The following is a 19,883-nucleotide window of genomic DNA, read 5'->3' on the forward strand; positions in this document are numbered from 1 at the left end:
CTCGCTGAATTTTGCCCTAAAGAGCCCTTAAATAGGTCAAGGAATCTTATTACAAGTTGAATTCTTGTTTGGAGAAAATCCCAAATTTTTAGGCTTCAATTAACCGACTATTTTGGCCCATTTAACTTCAGAATTTGGACTTTTGGTAAACTACAAATTTGTAGCCCTTTAAGTTATCATTCCAGCCCAACTTGAACCATCTCGATTGGACATCTGAATCGAAATTTATGCCAAAAATACTAAATAATGTGCAGTCTGGAATCCTAATCCGAATTGGACTTGGATTTGGTGCAAATTTCCTTTGATTCCTTACTCCAATTGGACTTAAATTTAATTGGGTTGGTGTTTTCTTGAATTCATGCTTGGCTGAATGTAAGTTGGCTTATTCAATTGGCCTAGCCCCACTTTGCATGTAAAGCCCTTGTTACCTACAACACAAAGATATTATATAATCAGTCACAAAATAACATAAAAGTAAGGCTAAATATGTAGATATGTGAGTACTTTATTGTATATATTTCATGCACATCAAATACCCCTAAACCTACATTTTGCTAGTCCTCGAGCAAAACAGATAAAGAGTAAAACAAAACAAAGAAATTAAAAACAAAGAAAAAGGAAATCCTAACTAATCCACTTTCGCTGGAATTTTTGATTGCATTTAGCGTATGCAACAAGCCTTTAAACCCCTAGCTTACACTAGTGGACGAGTTGTAGTCTCGTGAGGGTTTGCAGGGAATATACCCACAAAATTCTAAGAATGAATTCTAAAATAAATAAAACAAAGAAAATCCAACATTTTTTTTTTCAATTGCGTTTTGCAAAGAGGATTAGTTCAAGTTCAAAAACACTACAAATGCAAAAGAAATTTCTCATGCCATCAAAACTCATTGTGAGTGAAAAGTGGTAGCCAACCAAAACATACTCTTAGTTTTAGAATAAACTTGACTCGAATCTCTATTTGAAAGTATGTTTCAACTCAAATCTTTCCGGTGTTATCACTCAACAATTGAAATTACTCTGAAATGGGGTGTAACACTCTCAACAATATATGTGAGCGGAATAATGTAAACAAAATCAAACACCTCACATATAAATCACATGAAAAATGCTTAATCAAGAAAGAACAAGTAGCCTCATGAAAGGATGCCAAAAATATTCATACCACACCTTTTTCTTCTTAGTCATATCAATATCTGAACTACACAATCTTCAAGATCAAATAAGGACTTTATTAGGACGTAATGTAAGGTAAAAGCAAAGGGAATGAAATAAAAATGGGTGAAGGTAAATAATAAGAAGTGTTTTCAAGATTTGTCGGAATGTCAGCTCTTTTTGGAATTTCCATTCAACAATTTTTTTTTTTTTTAACTCTTCTTCTTCAAAGCAGTACTCCTTCCTTACATTTCACTTCTCAAAATTTGATGAGAAATTTTCTTCTTTTTGACACTTTTCTTTTTTTGTTTTTTGAATTTTTTTTCTTCTTTGAATTCTCACACAAACCACCACATTGAAACAAACTGATCAAATTCCATCTTGAAACACTATGGATAAGGGATTTAAGAAAGAAATGCTAATTAAAAGGCTCAACGGGGTGACTAGCGATAATGTATCAAAAAAGAAAAATACATATATGGCTCAAAGTAGACAAAAATGGCCTAATCTCATCTCTCAAAAACTAGTATAGTTCATTCAACATCAATGACTTCAAAAGATTCAAGTGTGGCATAAAATCATTTTTTTTTCTTGGCCAAAAGAAAGAACAATGAGACTACAATAAGGGAAACATGTTACGTACTTCCAAATGAACTTCAAGATTAGAAACAATAAATAACCCTCCAAAAATAATGATTGGCTCAAAACTCACAGGGGTTATAGTCTCCACATTGTTATCATCAAGATTTTCTAATCATTTTCATCCTTCAACAAGTTGTGTTTGAGTGGCTACGTGCATGTGCAATGAATTGAGCATGAAAGCAATGAAATTCTTTAAGCAAGAGTAGTATAATGGACTCACAACATAAACCACAAGCTAGGCAAAAGTTTTTTTTTTTTTTTTTTTTTTTTTTTTAACACATCTAAACAAAACAAAACCAAAAGATAGAAATCTATATAAATCCCCCCCAAACCTAAACCAAACATTGTCCTCAATGTTAAAAATGATACTCTCAAATATATGTCTTGAATGAAAAGAGAGCAAAATATGAATATGCAACATGAGAAAATCAAGTAGGAAAAGTAAGGTAAGGAGAAAGAGGAGACGTACCTTGATCAAGCTAATTGTTATAAATTTTAATTTCTGTCAAATATCAGCTAGAACAAAAGAAAATAAAATGAAACAAGAAAATAAACACAAAGATTAATCTAAAATCAGAAAATAAACAAGAAATTTTTTTTTTTTTTTTTTTGCAAAAAGATTTAACACAACTAGAGATCAATCTTGATAAACAGGACCATCCAAACCTTAGCAACACCATGGAGATAAATAATGCATATTATGAATGGACTAGTCCAATGATATTGTAACTTACCTAGGTCAAAAACATGTTGAGAAGCTTTTGTAGTGTCTTCCAAGTGAATTCTTTGCATAACCACAGAAGCACTACTACCCTTAATATCAGCAATTCTCCAACCTATAGCTTCCTTATGCTCTTGAAGTATACTTATCAATTGGTGTTCCCAAAAGTCATCCAACTTTAGTGGTTCTACAATAGATGGGAATGGGGATGAAGAAGGTGGGAAACAGACCACTTTTGGCTGCTAGCTATCAATACTTAAGAGAGGAACAGAATCCAACAATGCATTGACCTCCTCAATTGATTTTTCAATATCCAAATTGCAATCAAAACGGGTTAAGCAAGCATTTAGGGGATCCTCACAACTTGATTGTAGGAAAGTATCATGGACTAGGCTCCCAATCATGTTAACCTCACATATATCCTCATTGTCTAGTACTTGCTTGCTTATGTCAAAAATATTAAGCTCAACAGTCATATTCCCAAAAGAAATCTTCATCACACCACTCCGAAAATTGATCAAAACATTGAATGTGGCTAAGAAAGGGCAACCCAAAATGACATGGATTTGTGTACTGTCATTTAGAGTAGGTTCAGTGTCTAACCCAACAAAATCAACAGGAAAATAGAATGCATCCACCTTAATCAGCACATCCTCAACAATACCTCTAGGGATTTTCACAAACCTATCAGCTAATTGAAGTGTCATGGTTGTTGGTTTTAACTCCCCCATACCAAGCTGTAAGTATACTGAATACGGTATTAGGTTCACACTTACCCCCAAATCTAGCAAAGCTCGCTTAATGAGACGATCCCCAATCTTGCATGAAATTGTAGGAGATCCAGGGTCTTTACATTTCAATGGATATTTATTCTAAATGATTGAACTAACTTGCTCTATCAAAAATGCCTTTTTAGGGACATTTGTCTTTCTCTTCATTGTCACAAGATCTTTTAGAAACTTAGCATAAGTAGGAACTTGCTGAATTGCATCAAGAAATGGAATATTAATTTGCACTTGCTTAAAAACCTCTAAAATATCTCCAAATTGTGCACTTTTCTGAAGACTGATTAAATTTTGAGGGAATAGAGCTTTAGGAACAAACCTCCTATCAAAGGGAGACTAAGATCCTGAATCGGAATTGAGGTTGAGTTGCCCTTCTTTTCTCTATGATCATCCTGTGAACTATGAGTTCCCTTTTCCTTTAACACAATATTTTCATCATCCTCCACTTCTGGCATTTTCACTTGATTATCAACTTGCTTACCAGACCTAAGGGTAGTAATAGACTGAACAGATTTATGTGCATGAGTAAAACTAGAAGAACCATTAATTGCATACTGCCCTTTTGGGTTAGGTATAGGTTGACTAGGAAACTTTCCTTTTTCCCTCTCTCCAACTTGGGTTGCTAACTGGCCAACTTGATTTTCCAACTTTGAAATAGCTTGAGTATTCAAATAGGTGGAACTTTTCATCTCTTGAATGGCTTGGCTAGTTGATTGCATGAAAGTTTTGAGAGACTCCTCCAAAGATGGTTGTTGTCTTAGTGGTGCCATAAACTGAGGAGTTGATTGAGGAATGGGAGGAAATGCTTGAGTAGGTGGACGAAATTGACTTTGTTGATGCACTTGTTTTCCACCTATATTTATGGGGGAATGGTTCTGCCTCCAAGAGAGATTAGGATGATTTTGCCAATTTGGATTGTATGTCTCCGAAAATGGACTAGCAAGCGGTTTTCCATAATTATTTAGTGCATTTGCTTGCTTAGTATAAAAATCAAGGTAACCAGCTATGGAGGGACACATTTGTGTTGTATGCATAGGACTTGCACAAATAGAGCATGTTTAGCTTTGAACTTTATTGACAGAATTCACCCTCTACCTAAAGCTAAAGCTTCAACCTTATGAGTGAGATTTTCCAACCTAGCTTTTATATCTAAATCTTCACTGACTTCATACAATCCTCCTTTCTTAATTGTAGGGGCAGATCTCTCTCTACGATTGGAAAAATCCCATTGTTGTGAGCTTTCTGATAGATTCTCAAGAAATTTGTATGCCTCATCATCCCTAAGACTCAAAAATCCACCACCATTCATGGACTCAATCATGTTACGATTTGTTTGAGTCAAACCATTATAAAAATATTGTACTAGTCTCCATGTTTCAAAACCATGATGAGGACACTTTAAGATCAAGTCCTTAAATCTCTCCCAACTCTCATAAAATTTCTCTTATTCATCCTGATAAAAATCTGCAATTTCTCTCCTCAAAGCATTGGTCTTGGCCATTGGGAAAAATTTAAAGAGGAATTTTGTGACCAACAGTTCCCATGAAGTGATAGATCCAGGTGACAAAGAATTAAGCCATGCTTTTGCCTTATCCTTCAAGGAAAAAGGGAATAAACGCAAACGAACAGAGTCATCAGTGAAATTCTGAAACTTACAAGTAGCACAAATCTCAAGAAAATCCTTCACATGCATATAAGGATCTTCTCTATCCAATCCATGAAAAGTAGGAAGAAGGTGGATTATCTATGGCTTCAACTCAAAATGTGCAGCAGTGGTTGAAGGCAATACTATGCAAGATGGAGGGTAGGTGGTTATGGGTGAGAACAACTCCCTAAGAGTTTTTGAATCATCTCCTATTTCTCCCATTGTGGATGAATAATCAAAACTAACAAGACGATTTTCTTTATCACGTATCCAAGTGCTCATACACCACAAAGAAATAAAAATATTTTTTTGTTTTTTTTTTTAAAAAGAAATAAATTTTAACTACAACTAGTAGAAGGAAAAAATCAATTAGGACTTAATTTATTTTCCTAACCAAGTCCCTGGCAGCGGCGCCAAAAACTTGTTGTGAAATTTTAAAATACTTGCAAGTGTACGAACCGTACCGAAGTATAGTTGGACAAGAATGAGGTTGAACCCACAGGGACTTGTATGAACGTGGGAAAATTAATTAAACCTTAACGAAATTAATCCTAATCTAGTTTAATAAAAATTGGTGTTTTTTTTTTTTTTGAATTAAATATACTAAAAAAATAATAAAATTAAGCAAATAATTAAACTAAGCAAAAGATATAAAGCAATAAAAAGATGTAAAAAATCAAGAGAAAAGAATTAAGGTTTTAGAATCCGCCTTGTAAATCATATCAGCATATATTTATGATCATTAATTTTTCCCAACCACCGCATGATAATCTAGAAATCAATCTTGCTATCATGGAAAATATCATCATTAAAATCCTTATTTTAAAAATCAAAAGCATGTTCTACTTCGCATCTTAAGTATAAAATCAAATCATCAATTGTATCCGTAGCCAAACAAATCACAAGATATATCCAATTCTAAAAATCAAATCATAAATTGTATCCATTGATAGACAAATCACAAGTGATATCCAATTTTATAATCAAGAATTAATAAATCAAACATTCAATTAATTAAGACAAATCCTAAATCATGAGAAAAACATGATTAAACTCATATCTAGAATCTCATCTTAGTCAATTGATATGAAGCAAGAACAATTTAAATCATTAAAGAACAACTATTGTGGGAAAAATCAAATCACATAAATATTATTGATAATCCTTAACAAGGTTTTATTCTCAACCCTAATTATAAATTTAGCTACTCATAGTAATTGAAAGAAAACACAAAAATAAAATACTAAACATTAAACTAGACAAATAATATAAAACTAACTGTCATGGAAGAAAACCAAAAAAGTAGCTACACTCTCTATACATTCAGCCCTCCGCCCTAGCACTAGCCTCCGCCTCCCTGAATTTTGCCCTAAAGAGCCCTTAAATAGGTCAAGGAATCCTATTACAAGTTGAATTCTCGTTTGGAGAAAATCCCAGATTTTTAGGCTTCCATTTACCGACTATTTTGGCCCATTTAACTTCAGAATTTGGACTTTTGGTAAACTACAAAGTTGTATCCCTTTAAGTTATCGTTCCAGCCCAACTTGAATAATCTCGATCGGATATCTGAGCCAAAAGTTATGCTAAAACTACTAACTGATATACAGTCTGGAATCCTAATCCGAATTGAACTTGGATTTGGTGTAAATTTCCTTTGATTCCTTACTCCAATTGGACTTAAATTTAATTGGGTTGGTCTTTTCTTGAATTCATGCCTGGCTGAATGTAAGTTGGCTTGATTCAATTGGCCTAGCCCCACTTTGCATGTAAAGCCCTTGTTACCTGCAACACAAAGATATTGTATAATCAGTCACAAATAACATAAAAGTAAGGCTAAATATGTAGATATGTGAGTACTTTATTGTATATATTTCATGCACATCAACTTGTTTTGTGTTTCTTATTTCTATAGGAGGAGAAGCTAGTTTTTAACCTTTGTTGTTCTTCATAAGGGGAGTTGTCTCTATTTTCTATAGAGTTGAATTGTTTTGTGTTCTACTAATTCTCTATATTCTCTTATTCTCTGTTGCATATGTTTTATGTCAACCTTCTAATTAGGTTGTCTTTGTCAATACGTGACAAAAAGGGGGAGAAATAGATGAAATGTAGGAATCCTGTTTGTTTTGTTTAGGGGGAGTTAAAATTGTTTTTGAAAGGGGGAGAATTTTTTTTGATATATCTAACTTAGGGGGAGATACATTGTTATCTATGTTTCTTGTTTCACTACTCATTGATTTATATTTATGAGTTATTCATGATATATGTCTTTGTTTTGTATTTTGTGAAGTCAAGAATTTATTCTTGTTTACTTGTATTTTCCACACATGTGTTTATGCATTTGTTGAGTGTTTCAAGAAATATACAGGTTGATTCAGTCGTGCTGCTGTCTACACTTGCAACTGATAGATAGTAGTTAGGTTGAATTGTATTTGGGCTTTTTTGTAACTTTAAGCATTTCATGTTTGTGATGTGTTTTGTCACGGATTGCCAAAGGAGGAGATTGTTAGGTTCTAAGATTTTAGGAACTAATGTATTAGAACTTCAATTTGTATTATATTGGCAAACCATGATCAAAACACAGAGTTTAGGTTTAGGCTTGCTTAAAGTATATTTATTTGTAAAATTGGAATCGAGTGATTGCAGAATTTATTGGACTAAATCTGCAAGGCTAGATCGATCGAAAATTAGACTCGATCGATCGAACCATATGTAGATTTATTTTTTCTACAAAATTCCAATTCAGTCCAAACTCTACTAAACGTATTAGGGTTCAAGTAAAACACTCCTATATATAAGGGAAACCCTAAAACGTTTTTATGAGTTTTTTAGAGAGATTAGAGTACCTCTTGTGCCTCTTTTATAGTTCTAGGGTTTTGTACCCAAAGCTCTCTAAGGTTGCTCTATTTGCTATGTGTGTGAATCTCTTGTGAGATCTGAGAGGTGGTTGCCTTCACACATGTTTAGGATTATCAAGAAAGAGATTTGATTGAGAGCTTAAAGATCATTCAATTGCTGCACTAAAAAACTTAAAGATACACAAGCAGGAGTGCTTGTACTTGCTGGAGAATCCAAGAAAGAATGAGTCCATGGTCTTGGAGCTTGCACATGGTTGTGTTAGTAAGTTTCTACTGGTAGGTAGCAATAGGATGTTGTGGTCTAAGTCGTTATTGTAAAACTTCGATTCTTTATAGGGGATTTACTTTTTATCTTGAGGATAGCTAGGTTAAATCCTCCCCAGGTTTTTAACCGGTTTGGTTTTCCTGAGTTATCATATCATTGTGTTATTTATATTTCCGCTGCTATGCACGATATGATTGTTTAATTGTGATAACCTAGATCTGAAATTTGGACTAAGTAATAACTTGGTTAATTAACTAAGTTAATCCAATTGTGTTTTAAGGGGTCTAAAAACTTACAAAGATAATACCTCATAGAAAAAAAAAAAAAACAATTGAATTATAGTAAATAGAATTTTACTTATTCATTGACGTAGTATTTCTATATATCTTCTTGCTTAACTGTTTTTTCTTTTTTCTTTCTTCGTCTTCTTCTTCTTTTGTTTTTTTTTTTTTTGACTATCAAACCCAATTTTAGCAGTTTTTTCCCCCACGCGGGCTCCATTAATTTTTTATTAGAGTCGAGGGTCATTCCACTATAAGTTTTCGCATAAATTCTTTCTTCTTTATTTATTGTCAAACCAACTTTTGCTTTTTTCACGTGGATGTCGGCTCCATCTGTGCAAACCTTCATATGCACAAGAAAGTACTTGGAAGCTATCCAAAACAAAATAAAAGGAAAACGGAAAATGCTAGGAAAACAGCTGGAAGGTAAGGGCACTTTGTACACGAAATCTAATACAAAATGGACTCACTCAATATCATATTTATTGAAGTCTGGGGACACTTTAATTGAACAATAATATCTTTATTTTTTAGAAAATTAATAAAAATAATACAAATTTTATTAATAAAATTTATTAATAAAATACTAATTCAATAAGATAATAAATAAATATTAATTTTTTTTTATTGATAATTTGTAAGATTATGCTTCACACTTTTTTCCTTTTTCTGTCACTTTTTCTTCTTCTTTTGTTTTCTTTGACTATGAAGGGTCTGTTTGGATAGAACTTATTTTGCTGAAACTGAAAACTGAAAACTATAAACACTGTAGCAAAATAATTTTTAAATGTGTGAATAGTGTCGTGAAACCAATTTTTAATGAAAAAGTTGCTGAAAAATGGAATTTGTGGGTCCGTAAACAGTGCACGGATATACTGTTCACCATGGAAAAGTCAACGAATGCGGAGCTAAAAAAAAAAAACTTAGAAAACGTAAACGCAATTTTAGTGCTATCCAAACCGCCCTTCGAAGCCTAACTTTGGCTGCTCTTGCCACGTTGACTCCATATGTGTAGAACTCTATATGCATAAAAAAAAATACCTGGAAGCTAAAAAAAAAAAAAAAAAAAAAAAAAAAAAAAGAAGAGGAAAACAATCCATTTTGTATGAGGAACCACATCCTCATCTTTCATTTTTTATTATTATAGAGTTTGGAAACTCGAATGCTCTTTTGAGTCGGTTTGTAAGGACTTAGGCCTTATTTGATTAGGGTATTTGAACAATAGTTTTTTGGTGTTTGAACAATAAAAACTGTGAGTTAAAAAAAAAAAATACATTTGGTAAAGGTGTTTTTTACTGGAGTGTTTGAGTTACATTGCTCATTTTAAGGTGTTTAAACACGAAATTTAGAAAACTCACTTTACGAGTTTTCAATTTTCAAATAACATTGCTCAATTGTACTTTTGTAAATATGTTAAAAACCATGGGGCCCACTTGATTAGACAAAACAGAAACTAACTTGTCTTTCTTCAAATAAAAAAAAAAATTAAATGGTATTGTGCTTGTCATCTTTTTAAAAATAAACACACAATTATGTTTTTTTTCACACACTGAAACATGTTATTTGAAACATGGTACTAAACACATTCTTTACTTTATGAATACTGTAAATACGTGTTTCAACAACACTTTTTAAACCATAGTTTTCACATTATTTTAAAAAATTTCATACTCAATTTCAAGATTTGTTAAAATAATTTATGTGAGTTGTAGAAAAAAGAAAAGAAAAGAAAAAGAAGATAAGTTCATATACAAAGTTGTGAACAGAAAGTCTCCACCCTACCATTTAATCAACTACTTAAACATGTTATAAAATTGAGTATACAAGTGAATGTATTTTTGGATTAATATAAATTAGCTTGTAACTCCATGTATATGCATGTATACATTTAAAGATATACAATAAGATGCATAATATAATTTATATATATATAATTTAAATACTATTGATAGTCATTTTTATATTTTGTTAACTCTTTAAAAAATTTTATAAAGATATTATTAAGTATAAAATGTAAATTTTTCATGTTTATTTATTTATTTATTATTGTGAAGTACTTTTTATTTTATTTTTTATGATTTATTTATTTTAAACTATTTAATTTTTGTATTTAATTATTTATTTAGATAAATATTTATGATATAGTCGCCAGCTGCTTTTGTTTTATATATCAAGTTGGCCATTTTCACACCAAAAAGTCTGGCTTTTTCGTTCTTGTTATGACCGTGCCAGACAAGTTAAGTTAGTGACATTTCACATTTGTCATTGTTTTTCGGACTTTCAAACCCAACTAAATTTGCTGTTTTTTCACGTGTAGCTATTTTCACGTGGGCTGCATTTGTGCAGACTTCCATGTTCTTGCACAAGAAAATACCCGGAAGCTATGCAAAATAAAAGAAAAAGAAAACACACACACGTATGGAAGAGGAAGACAAGGGCCACTCTCAGAATTGCACTCACTCAAAATATCACAATTTATCAAAATGGAAAAAAAAGGGTGATAAATTGATGTAAAAAATGGTGAACAAGTTTCGACCCTATCGACCACTTAAATATATGGTAAAATTGAGTATAAAATTGAATTTATATTTATATTTATTTGAATGGATTACTTGTGAATAACAGTCCTTCTCTAGGTTATTTTTGTTAAATAATACTCTTTAAAAAAAAAATAGAGGACAAAGTTTGTTTGTAGCTAATGGCTACAACTCCTACTAAAAAAAAAAAAAAAACATGTTTATATATTTTGGAAATCTATTTGTTGGAGTGCCCGTTCTCTATGTTCATAACATGCATATTAAATTTCATGTCAATTAGATGTTATTTACTATTCGATCTATAAATTTGTTTTTAATGCATAATTTTAGATTACATAAATTTGAAATTTAAAAATTTAATTGATTATATAGCTATTGATCTTTATTTCTCTTAAAATTTTGCAAACATGAAACATATAAAAAGAAAATGTAATCCAACCGCGCATTATTGAAAATTCACATCTAATAAAAGAATAATTAGTGGAGTTAGAGCCTTTGGCAAACTTTGTCCTAAAATAAAAAGGAAATGGTTAACAAGATAACACTGTAAAGATGAAATAATATATGTACTTTTCTATTAATCAAGGAGCCATCCCCTCTGTAACTATAATTTCTTCACTACAATAATGCAGTTATGCTATTATGCCAATAAGTGAGGTGATCTTAATAAGGTAATACCTCGAAGAAAAGAAAACAAATTGAATTATAGTAAATAGAATTTTACCTATTCATTGACGTAGTATTTCTATATATCTTCTTATGCTTAACTGTTTTTTTTCCTTGTTCTGTCTTTCTTCGTCTTCTTCTTCTTTTGTTTTCTTTGACTGTCAAATGACTCAAATCTGACTTTAGCTGCTTTTTCTCCACGTGGGCTCCATCTATGCAGACCTCCTTATGCATATGGAATCTAATTATTATCTTCTTAAAAAAAAAAAATTGTATGAGGAACCTCAATTTCACGTGGAAGATGGGTTAAAAGTTGATTTTATACGACCCATCAATTAAATTTTTATTAGAGTAGGTAGGCAAGTGGGCATAAAGTCTATAAATTGTCGCATAAAGTCTTTCTTCTTTATTTTATTATCAAACCAACTTTTGATTTTTTTCACAGGAAAATTTTACCTCCGTCTGCGCAAACCTCCATATGCACAGGAAAATACCTGGAACCTATCCAAATTAAATAAACAAAAGGAAAACGGAAAATGCTAGGAAAACACGAAGGTAAGGGTCACTCGCACACGAAATCTAATACAAAATGCCCTCACTTAATATCATAATTTATTAAAATTGAAAAATAATTTCAATTTGTAATATGGGATACTTAATTGAACAATAATATATTTACTTTATTATAAAAAGTATTAAAAGTAATACAAATTTTATTAAAAGAAATTTATTAGTAAATGTGATAATAATGAATGTGATTGTTACTAATTCATCTATCATATTATATATAATAAAAGTTGGATTTAGATGTCGTGGTTGCGCCACGTGGCTTCACCAAATTGCAGAAATTTTATAAAATTTTTAGATTTTAATATATATAATAAAAGTTGGACTTAGATGTCGTGGTTGCGCCATGGCTTCACCAAATTGCAGAAATTTTATAAAATTTTTAGATTTTAAGAAGAAGTATATATAATTTTACTTCTCCTATAATTTCTAAGTGGATAAAAATCATAATTTTTCAAAAAAAACCAGCAATTTTAATTTCTCTTATAATTTCTAAACTGATAAAATTTATAATTTGATTTTAATCCAAATTCTATCTTAATTTGAGTACAATCCAAATTCTTCATCTAAATCTTTTGTTTAAAAAAAAAAAAAAACAGCAACATGTACACGTTTAAGTTGAAAAAAATTCTTAATTAAAAAGTTTATATGATTTTAATTTCTTCTATAATTTCTAAACGGATAAAATTCATAATTTGATTATAATCCAAATTCTTCATCTAAATCTTTTATTAAAAAGAAAAATCTTCATTAAAAAAAAAAAAAACAGCAACATGTACACGTTTAAATTGAAAAAAAAAAATCTTAATTAAAAAAAAGGTTGGCTGCCCCAAATTGCAAGAAATTTATAGATAAAAACAAAACCAAAAATAAATAAATATTAAGCCTTATGTATATCACTATATCCTATTTGAATTTGACCATAATTGAAATACTAATCCGCATCAAATGTCACTTCTAAAACTAATTAGATAAGTTTATCAAAAAAAAAAAAGAAAAAAAAAAGAAGCTAATTAGATAAAGCGTGTATATAAAAAATTCTAATTAAAATGAATTACAAGGACCAACAAAGCTAATTTGATAAAGCCTAAGACACCTAAACAAAAAGCAACATGTACACGTTTAAGTTGAAAAAAAAAAGGGTTGGCTGCCCCAAATTGCAAGAAATTAATAGATAAAACCAAAAAATAAAATCAATATTAAGCTCTATGTATATCACTATATCCTACTTGAATTTGATCATAAATGAAATACTAATCCGCATCAAATGCCACTTCTAAAACTCATTAGATAAGTTTACGAAAAAAAAAAAGAAAAGAAAAAGAAGCTAATTAGATAAAGCGTGAATATAAAAAATTCTAATTAAGATGAATTACAAGGACCAACAAAGCTAATTTGATAAAGCCTAAGACACCTAAACAAAAAGGAGAATAAGCATTTTTTTTTAAAGCAACATGTACACGTTTAAGTTGAAAAAAAAAAGGTTGGCTGCCCCAAATTGCAAGAAATTTATAGATAAAAACAAAAAACAAAATAAAATAAATATTAAGCCCTATGCATATCACTATATCCTACTTGAATTTGATCATAATTGAAATACTAATCCGCATCAAATACCACTTCTAAAACTAATTAGATAAGTTTATTAAAAAAAAAAAAAAAGGCTAATTACATAAAACGTGAATATAAAAAAATTTAATTGCAGAAATTTTTTTAGATTTTTAGATTTTCAAAATATATATAATTTTTCTTCTCCTATAATTTATAAATTGATAAAAATCTTAATTTGATTACAATCCAAATTTTTCATCTAATCCACATAATCCTTATTTTTCAAGTGTAGTGTATTATAATCTAAATTCTTCATCTAATCCATTTAATCCTTATTTTTAAGGTGTAGTGTATTATAAAAAAAAAATAAAAAATAAAAAAGCAGTTTTAACAAAACATGCAACTTACATTAAAAAATAAGTGTTTTGACATAAAATTTTAAAAAGAGATTAAATTTAGTTGGTTTTCTTCTTTGAATAGTAAATTTAGTTGGTTGGTGCCACACAACTACAACCTACAATTGTGTCTATCTAAATATTATCAACAAAGCCTAAAATAATAGGATAGAAAGAAAAAAAAAATCCAAAGCATAAAATATTAAAATGTGTAGTTGTGTAAGTAGAAGTATAGCTAATCCCATGAATTTAAAAAAATAAAAATAAAAACCACTTTCATTGGGAGGATATACACACGGAAGGAATTAATAATAAATTTGTTATCTACTTTTTTTCAAATATATTTTGTTTTAATCTATTTATTTTTTGAATGAATATCAAATTTTTGGATAACCAAAAAAAACTAATAACGTTAACAACTTGATATTTACCGTATATTAGGAAAAAAAATTGTAATTAACGTTAATAACTTGATTGTTATGGTATTTGATTTTAAATAAATTTATTCTTTTTTTTTTCCTTATAACAACTTCTTTACAACTTAAAATTATTGTTTTAAATAGAAATAACTTTTTAACATTTTATTTTTTGGGGGGTTGAAGTTTACCATGGTTAAAATTTTGTTTGTTGGATAAATGTAGGGATGATTATGGATAATAGTTTTATTATACCATGACTCTCATCTTTAGATTTTTAGGTCACTATAAATAATAAGGCCAAATTCATAATTTATTTTATTAATATTTTGAATGTCCAAGTATCTATCAATTTTTAGGGTTATTTTTTATTTGTTTTTTTGACAAATTCAGTCCCTCTTCACTTCAAAAAATAACTTCCCAATTTCTTATTAATATTATTCATGTTGTTTTTTATTATTTTTTTCAGTGAATTTTATTATTATTCATGTTGTTTTTTATTATTTTTTTCAGGTAGTTTCATTGAACTTTCGAAGCACTCGATCAAAAGTTTTTCTCAAAAAAATTTCTTGAAGTTTATATTTACACATTTTGTTTTGATAGGGTGAAATTTGGTGTCTCTCCCCTCACTTTCAAAGATAAAAATTTAATTCTTACGTAAGTTTAACTACTTTTATTTTTTAATGTTTAGTAATTTGGGTTGTTCATAATACTTAAATATTACATTGAGGTTAGCACTTAAATATGCTTTCAATTTTTTTTTTAATTATTGAATTCAAGGTTTTTCATTTAAATATGCACTTGAGTTTTAATTAAGCAAACTCCCTTTATATTTTTAAGGCATATCCTTTTATATTAACTGCATAATTATCCACCATATTCCATTCAATTAATTTTGGACTTATATATGATTTTTTTTTAATAAAAACTTAATCTTACACAATATATATTCATTATATAACTTAAAGTTACTTTATTTATAAAAAATAAAAAAAGGGGGGGAGAGTAAAAGATTACTTTATTTTTATTATCTATTTAATTTTAATTAATATAAAAATTATTATTTTTTATTTTCATTAATTTACACGTGATTCTTGATTAAACCGTGCATCGCACGGGCATAATACTAGTATATATATAAAACTGAAACCTCTGCTAGCTCCACAATTTTCCATGTCATCTTTTTTTAATAATTATTTTTGATGTTTTATTTATATTAGAATTTTTCCATTTATTCCCCCCCCCCCATCAACTTTCATGTCACCTTTTTTTTTTTTTTTTTTTTAATTCTTCTTAACGTTTTTGCTAAATAAAATGTTTTTTAATTCTTCTTAACGTTTTTTAGCTAAAACGTACACTAAGTGTTTCTTTTCTTTTCTTTTTTCTTTTTTCTTTTTTTAATTCTTCTTAACGTTTTATTAGTATTATATTATATTAGAATTATCAATTTAGAACCCTAATCCAAGTTACAACTCTTTCTTTAGCCTTCACGTCTAAACCCTACAACCTCTTTGTTTTCTAATATACACTGGCACGCCAAAACTCCATCCTCCCACCGCCACCATCACCATGGATCACTGCCACTGCATCGATTTCTCTTTGTCTCTCCATCGTCACTCAATCCAGCCCATCATGTTTTATTTTGAGGTAATTAAAACATGTTTTTTACTCTCCTTAATTTCTATATAGTGCTCTCTCTTTATCCGCTTCTATTGTTTATGGAATTTTGTTAGTTTGTGGTTGTGGGTTGCTATGGATTTAAGTTTTTTTGTTTTTGTTTTCATGGAATTTTGTTGGTTTGTGGTTGTGGGTTGCTCTGGATTTAAGTTTTTTTTTTTTTTTTCTTTGCAGATTTCCATGTTTTCTTCTTCTTACTTTGTTGTCAAATCTATGGCAAAGAAGAATCACGAAATTTTTGTAATTAGATTTTCTTTTTCCCTTTTTCTTTGTATGCAATTTTTATTGGATTTTTGGTTTCTTGGGATTCTTCTATTTGGTTTTAATTCTGGGTTTGTTTTAGTTGATATATAGTGTTTTTCTCATCTTCATTTTACATTGGTTTGGATTTTCTTTTTCCCTTTTTTTTGGTTATGCAATTTTTATTGGATTTTTGTTTCCTAGGATTCTTCTATTTGATTTCAATTTTGGGTTTGTTTTGGTTTGATATATAGTGTTACTGTCGTCTTCATTTACATTGGTTTTCCCTTTTTATAAATTATTATAATCTCTGGGTTGTCTTATATGATAGCCTACGGAATGTTATGTTAGGGCTACCACTATTTTGGATTCTTTGGGAATTTTTTTTGAAGGTCAGGGTTGGTTAGTATAGTTGTTTGAGAGTTATATAACTCATTTATATATGATTATGCAAGATGGGCATGATATTAGATTATAAATTTGAGGCAGAGATTCAGAGAGAGGGTTAAGAGAGACTTAACAAATAGCAAGCTTTAACAAATACCTCAATCATTATGCAAAATCAAAAGGCATATTACATATTTTTAATCTGTTGACTCCATAACCGAAAAATACATAGGTACCTACAAAAACCTCATTTTATGTTTTCAATTTTTAGGCACAAAGGAGCCTGCACAGGCCTTGAGAGAAAAAACAACCCTTGGTTATATTGATGCTAGTGTTGCTTCAACATGGTACTCTCTTTTCTTTTTAAAATTCTCTCTTTTCATTAAGTTTTTTTTTTCTTACACGTTGTTTGATAAAATTTGTAAGTGATTTTTTGTTGTTGTTCTAGAAGTCATAATACATGGAGAGTGGTAAGGAGGAAGATAAGTAGGGAATGTGATGCCGTGTTGTTGATTTAATCAGGGTGAGATGTATTTGTTGGCCTTATTTTCTCAATGTCATTTTTTGTGTGATGTAAAAACATGATTGTCATTTTTTTATGCTTTTTCAATTGAACCAGAATGGATTTTTTTCTCCAGCTTAAATGAATGACTAGCTTTTATGTGCTGCACCTATTCTTTGAACTTGCTTTCAAGTTTCATATGATTATATTCTTTAAGAAAACATGTACATAATCCAAATTAAAATGTAGACTCTAACTATTTGTATTAAAAATTTGTTGTTTTTTTCCTCTTGGAATATACTTTTAAATCCTTTATGAGATTTTGTGTTATCAATATTTGCTATAGCTCAATTTGTTGGGGCAAAATGGCCCATTAGCATTAATTTTTGAAATATTTAGGCCTGAAACACTGTTTGGGAAATATATAGGAAAGTACCACTTTTTGTGGTACTCGAGCTCAGCTTGGTGAGCTCAAGTACCCCATTTTTCTGTTCCAGCGTGGCACCTGACGTTGGCATCTGAATTTAAGGTCTCTCTTCACCCTCACCCTTACCAGAACACAGTCTCACTCTCACTCTCACTTACACCTAAACGTTCAAACCCCAAACGTTCAAACCCTCACACCCTCACACCATCGGCGGCAGAAATTAAAAACGTCGTTGTGATCACTTTCGCGTATCGATGATGGCCGGGGGAATGGAATCGTGGTCTCCGTCACCGTCGCGCCTGAGGGAATAGGAGAAGGGAAAGTGGTGGTTGTTGGAGGAGCAATGGTAATGGACTGTCCATTGGATGACAGTGGTGCGACGTCGTCTTCGTCCTCATCTTCTTCTTCGCCCTTTCTTCTCCCTGTCTCCGACCAATTAGGGTTTTCAATTTCATTTCATAGAGTCGCCACGCGGACCATTTCCCCTTCAATGGCGCTTTGTAAGCTCTCTCTCTTTGAAAAATTTGAGTTCTTTTTCTCTTAATTTTCACTAATCCAACTGGTTTTGGTGCTGCAATTCCATGTCTTGGTTTTTGTTTTAAATTTTCAAGAAATTTCATACTTTTTTGAATTTTGGTGCATAATGTGTTGTGAAGAACTTAGCATGTTGATTTTTTTGAAAAAAGTTCTAATTTTTTTATCTGGGTTTTAGTTTTTGGTGAATAATGTGTTGTGAAGAACTTAGCTAGTTTGATTGTGTGGGTGCTGTGAGGTTGTGTTGGTGATTTTGGAACTTAGTGTGTTTGAATGAAAAATTGGAAGCACTAAAGGCTGAAGGTATAAATCTTGGACTTTTATAGCTATTTTTTTTTTTTTTTTACAGAAGTGATAGAAGACTTTTATAGCTTTAAATTGCACTAATAATGTAAACTTACGTTATAGACAAACAAATCCACATTATTAAACCCCCAGCATTCATAATGAAAAGAGATACTACTACAAATCTATCATTTAACGAAATGGCGATTTCCACAAAAAAAAAAAAAAAAAAAAAAAAAAAAAAAAAAAAGAAAGAAGGGGGGCATTGTTAGTACGGACCAAATTAAGATAAGATGGACCACATAATTGTGTTTATGTGGACCAAGTTAAATGTTAAATTACTGTGAATTATGGTCTTATGCATTGTCTTTGGGGTGACACAAGAATTGTGTTTCCTGCATGTGCTTCATGATTCTCTTAATGTATAAATTCAGTTTAGGATTCTATTATTGAAAAGGAAATCATTACTAGAATAAGTACACCTCACAGGAAAAAAAAAAGGTTAGTCCATAATTAAGGTTGTGGGGTGTGTATTCTCTGGGAAAAAGAAAAAGGTTTTGAGGGTGCGCATCCCCTGCCCATCTCACCCTAAAATCCATATTTTCATGTTTCCTGTCTTTTTATGTAAGCTCCCTAATAAGTGGGCTGCCATCTCTTTCAAGCTTAAAACACACTAACATCCCCCATCATGTGTAATCCCATCCAACAACCTTGATATTAGTGTAGACCTTAGTGCCGTAAGCATGCGGAATAGATGAAATTACCAGAACAGGGGTTTCCTAAGATTCAAACATAAGACTGAAGATATGCAAAAGCTACCATGTTTTGGAATTGAAAAAAAAAAAAAAAAAAAAAATATGGAATTGAGGATTGCTTTTCCAACCACCAACTTCTCAAAAATCCCTCTTGAAATATTTTTTCAAATAAAATGAATTACGAAATAAAAAATGAGTACGCGGCCTTTCAAGTACCGCCGTCCCTAGTTGAAGGGCCTAACTCATGAGTCATGGCCGACTTGTTCCTATTTAAAACCATTTACATCTCTAACAATAATAGCTAAACATTACTGTGAGTCTAAATTTCTTTGTCATAGACAACAAAAAGGGTAGGATTTTCAATTATAATCAATCTCTAGGAAAATTAACCATCTAGGAACATGACATTAAAAACTTAATCATTCTGCATAATTAGAACTTTCAAAATCCTGTATATTTGATTGTCATCTCAAAAATAAGGTTGAAATTATTGTGACAGAAGAATTTAATGGGAAACATTACTATACCACCCAATTATTAAATTGTTTATAAGTGTGTATATGTTGTAGATAACAATGCCACACTTTGAAAAGAT

At 30.4% G+C, this 19,883-nt stretch overlaps 1 protein-coding gene and 1 non-coding gene across 2 annotated transcripts; one reads left to right on the forward strand and one right to left on the reverse strand.

The window, feature by feature from the left end:
- Nucleotides 1-2,760: 2,760 nt before the first annotated feature.
- Nucleotides 2,761-4,322, reverse strand: LOC126701228 (uncharacterized). The gene is made up of 3 exons (XM_050399334.1): nt 3,623-4,322; nt 3,409-3,548; nt 2,761-3,255 (listed from the first exon to the last, which is right to left on the reverse strand). Exons 1-3 carry the CDS (start codon nt 4,320-4,322, stop codon nt 2,761-2,763), a joined length of 1,335 nt encoding a protein of 444 aa, XP_050255291.1.
- A 360-nt stretch (nt 4,323-4,682) lies between these two features.
- LOC126701305 (small nucleolar RNA R71) lies at nt 4,683-4,791 on the forward strand. The gene has a single exon (XR_007647286.1). It is a non-coding gene; the product is annotated as a small nucleolar RNA R71 (small nucleolar RNA).
- Nucleotides 4,792-19,883: the final 15,092 nt, after the last annotated feature.

Source organism: Quercus robur, chromosome 9 (genome assembly GCF_932294415.1).
Source record: "Quercus robur chromosome 9, dhQueRobu3.1, whole genome shotgun sequence".
NCBI classification, from domain to species: Eukaryota; Viridiplantae; Streptophyta; class Magnoliopsida; order Fagales; family Fagaceae; genus Quercus; species Quercus robur.

Excerpts from the sequence above, each read along its gene's own strand:
- LOC126701228 (XM_050399334.1), bottom strand. The coding sequence starts at position 4,322 with ATGTGTCCCTCCATAGCTGGTTACCTTGATTTTTATACTAAGCAAGCA. Across the intron at positions 3,549-3,622 it reads TAGTCTCCCTTTGATAGGAG|AGGTTTTTAAGCAAGTGCAA; the intron begins GTTTGTTCCTAA and ends GAGATATTTTAG. Across the intron at positions 3,256-3,408 it reads AGGCATTTTTGATAGAGCAA|CTTGGTATGGGGGAGTTAAA; the intron begins GTTAGTTCAATC and ends GTATACTTACAG.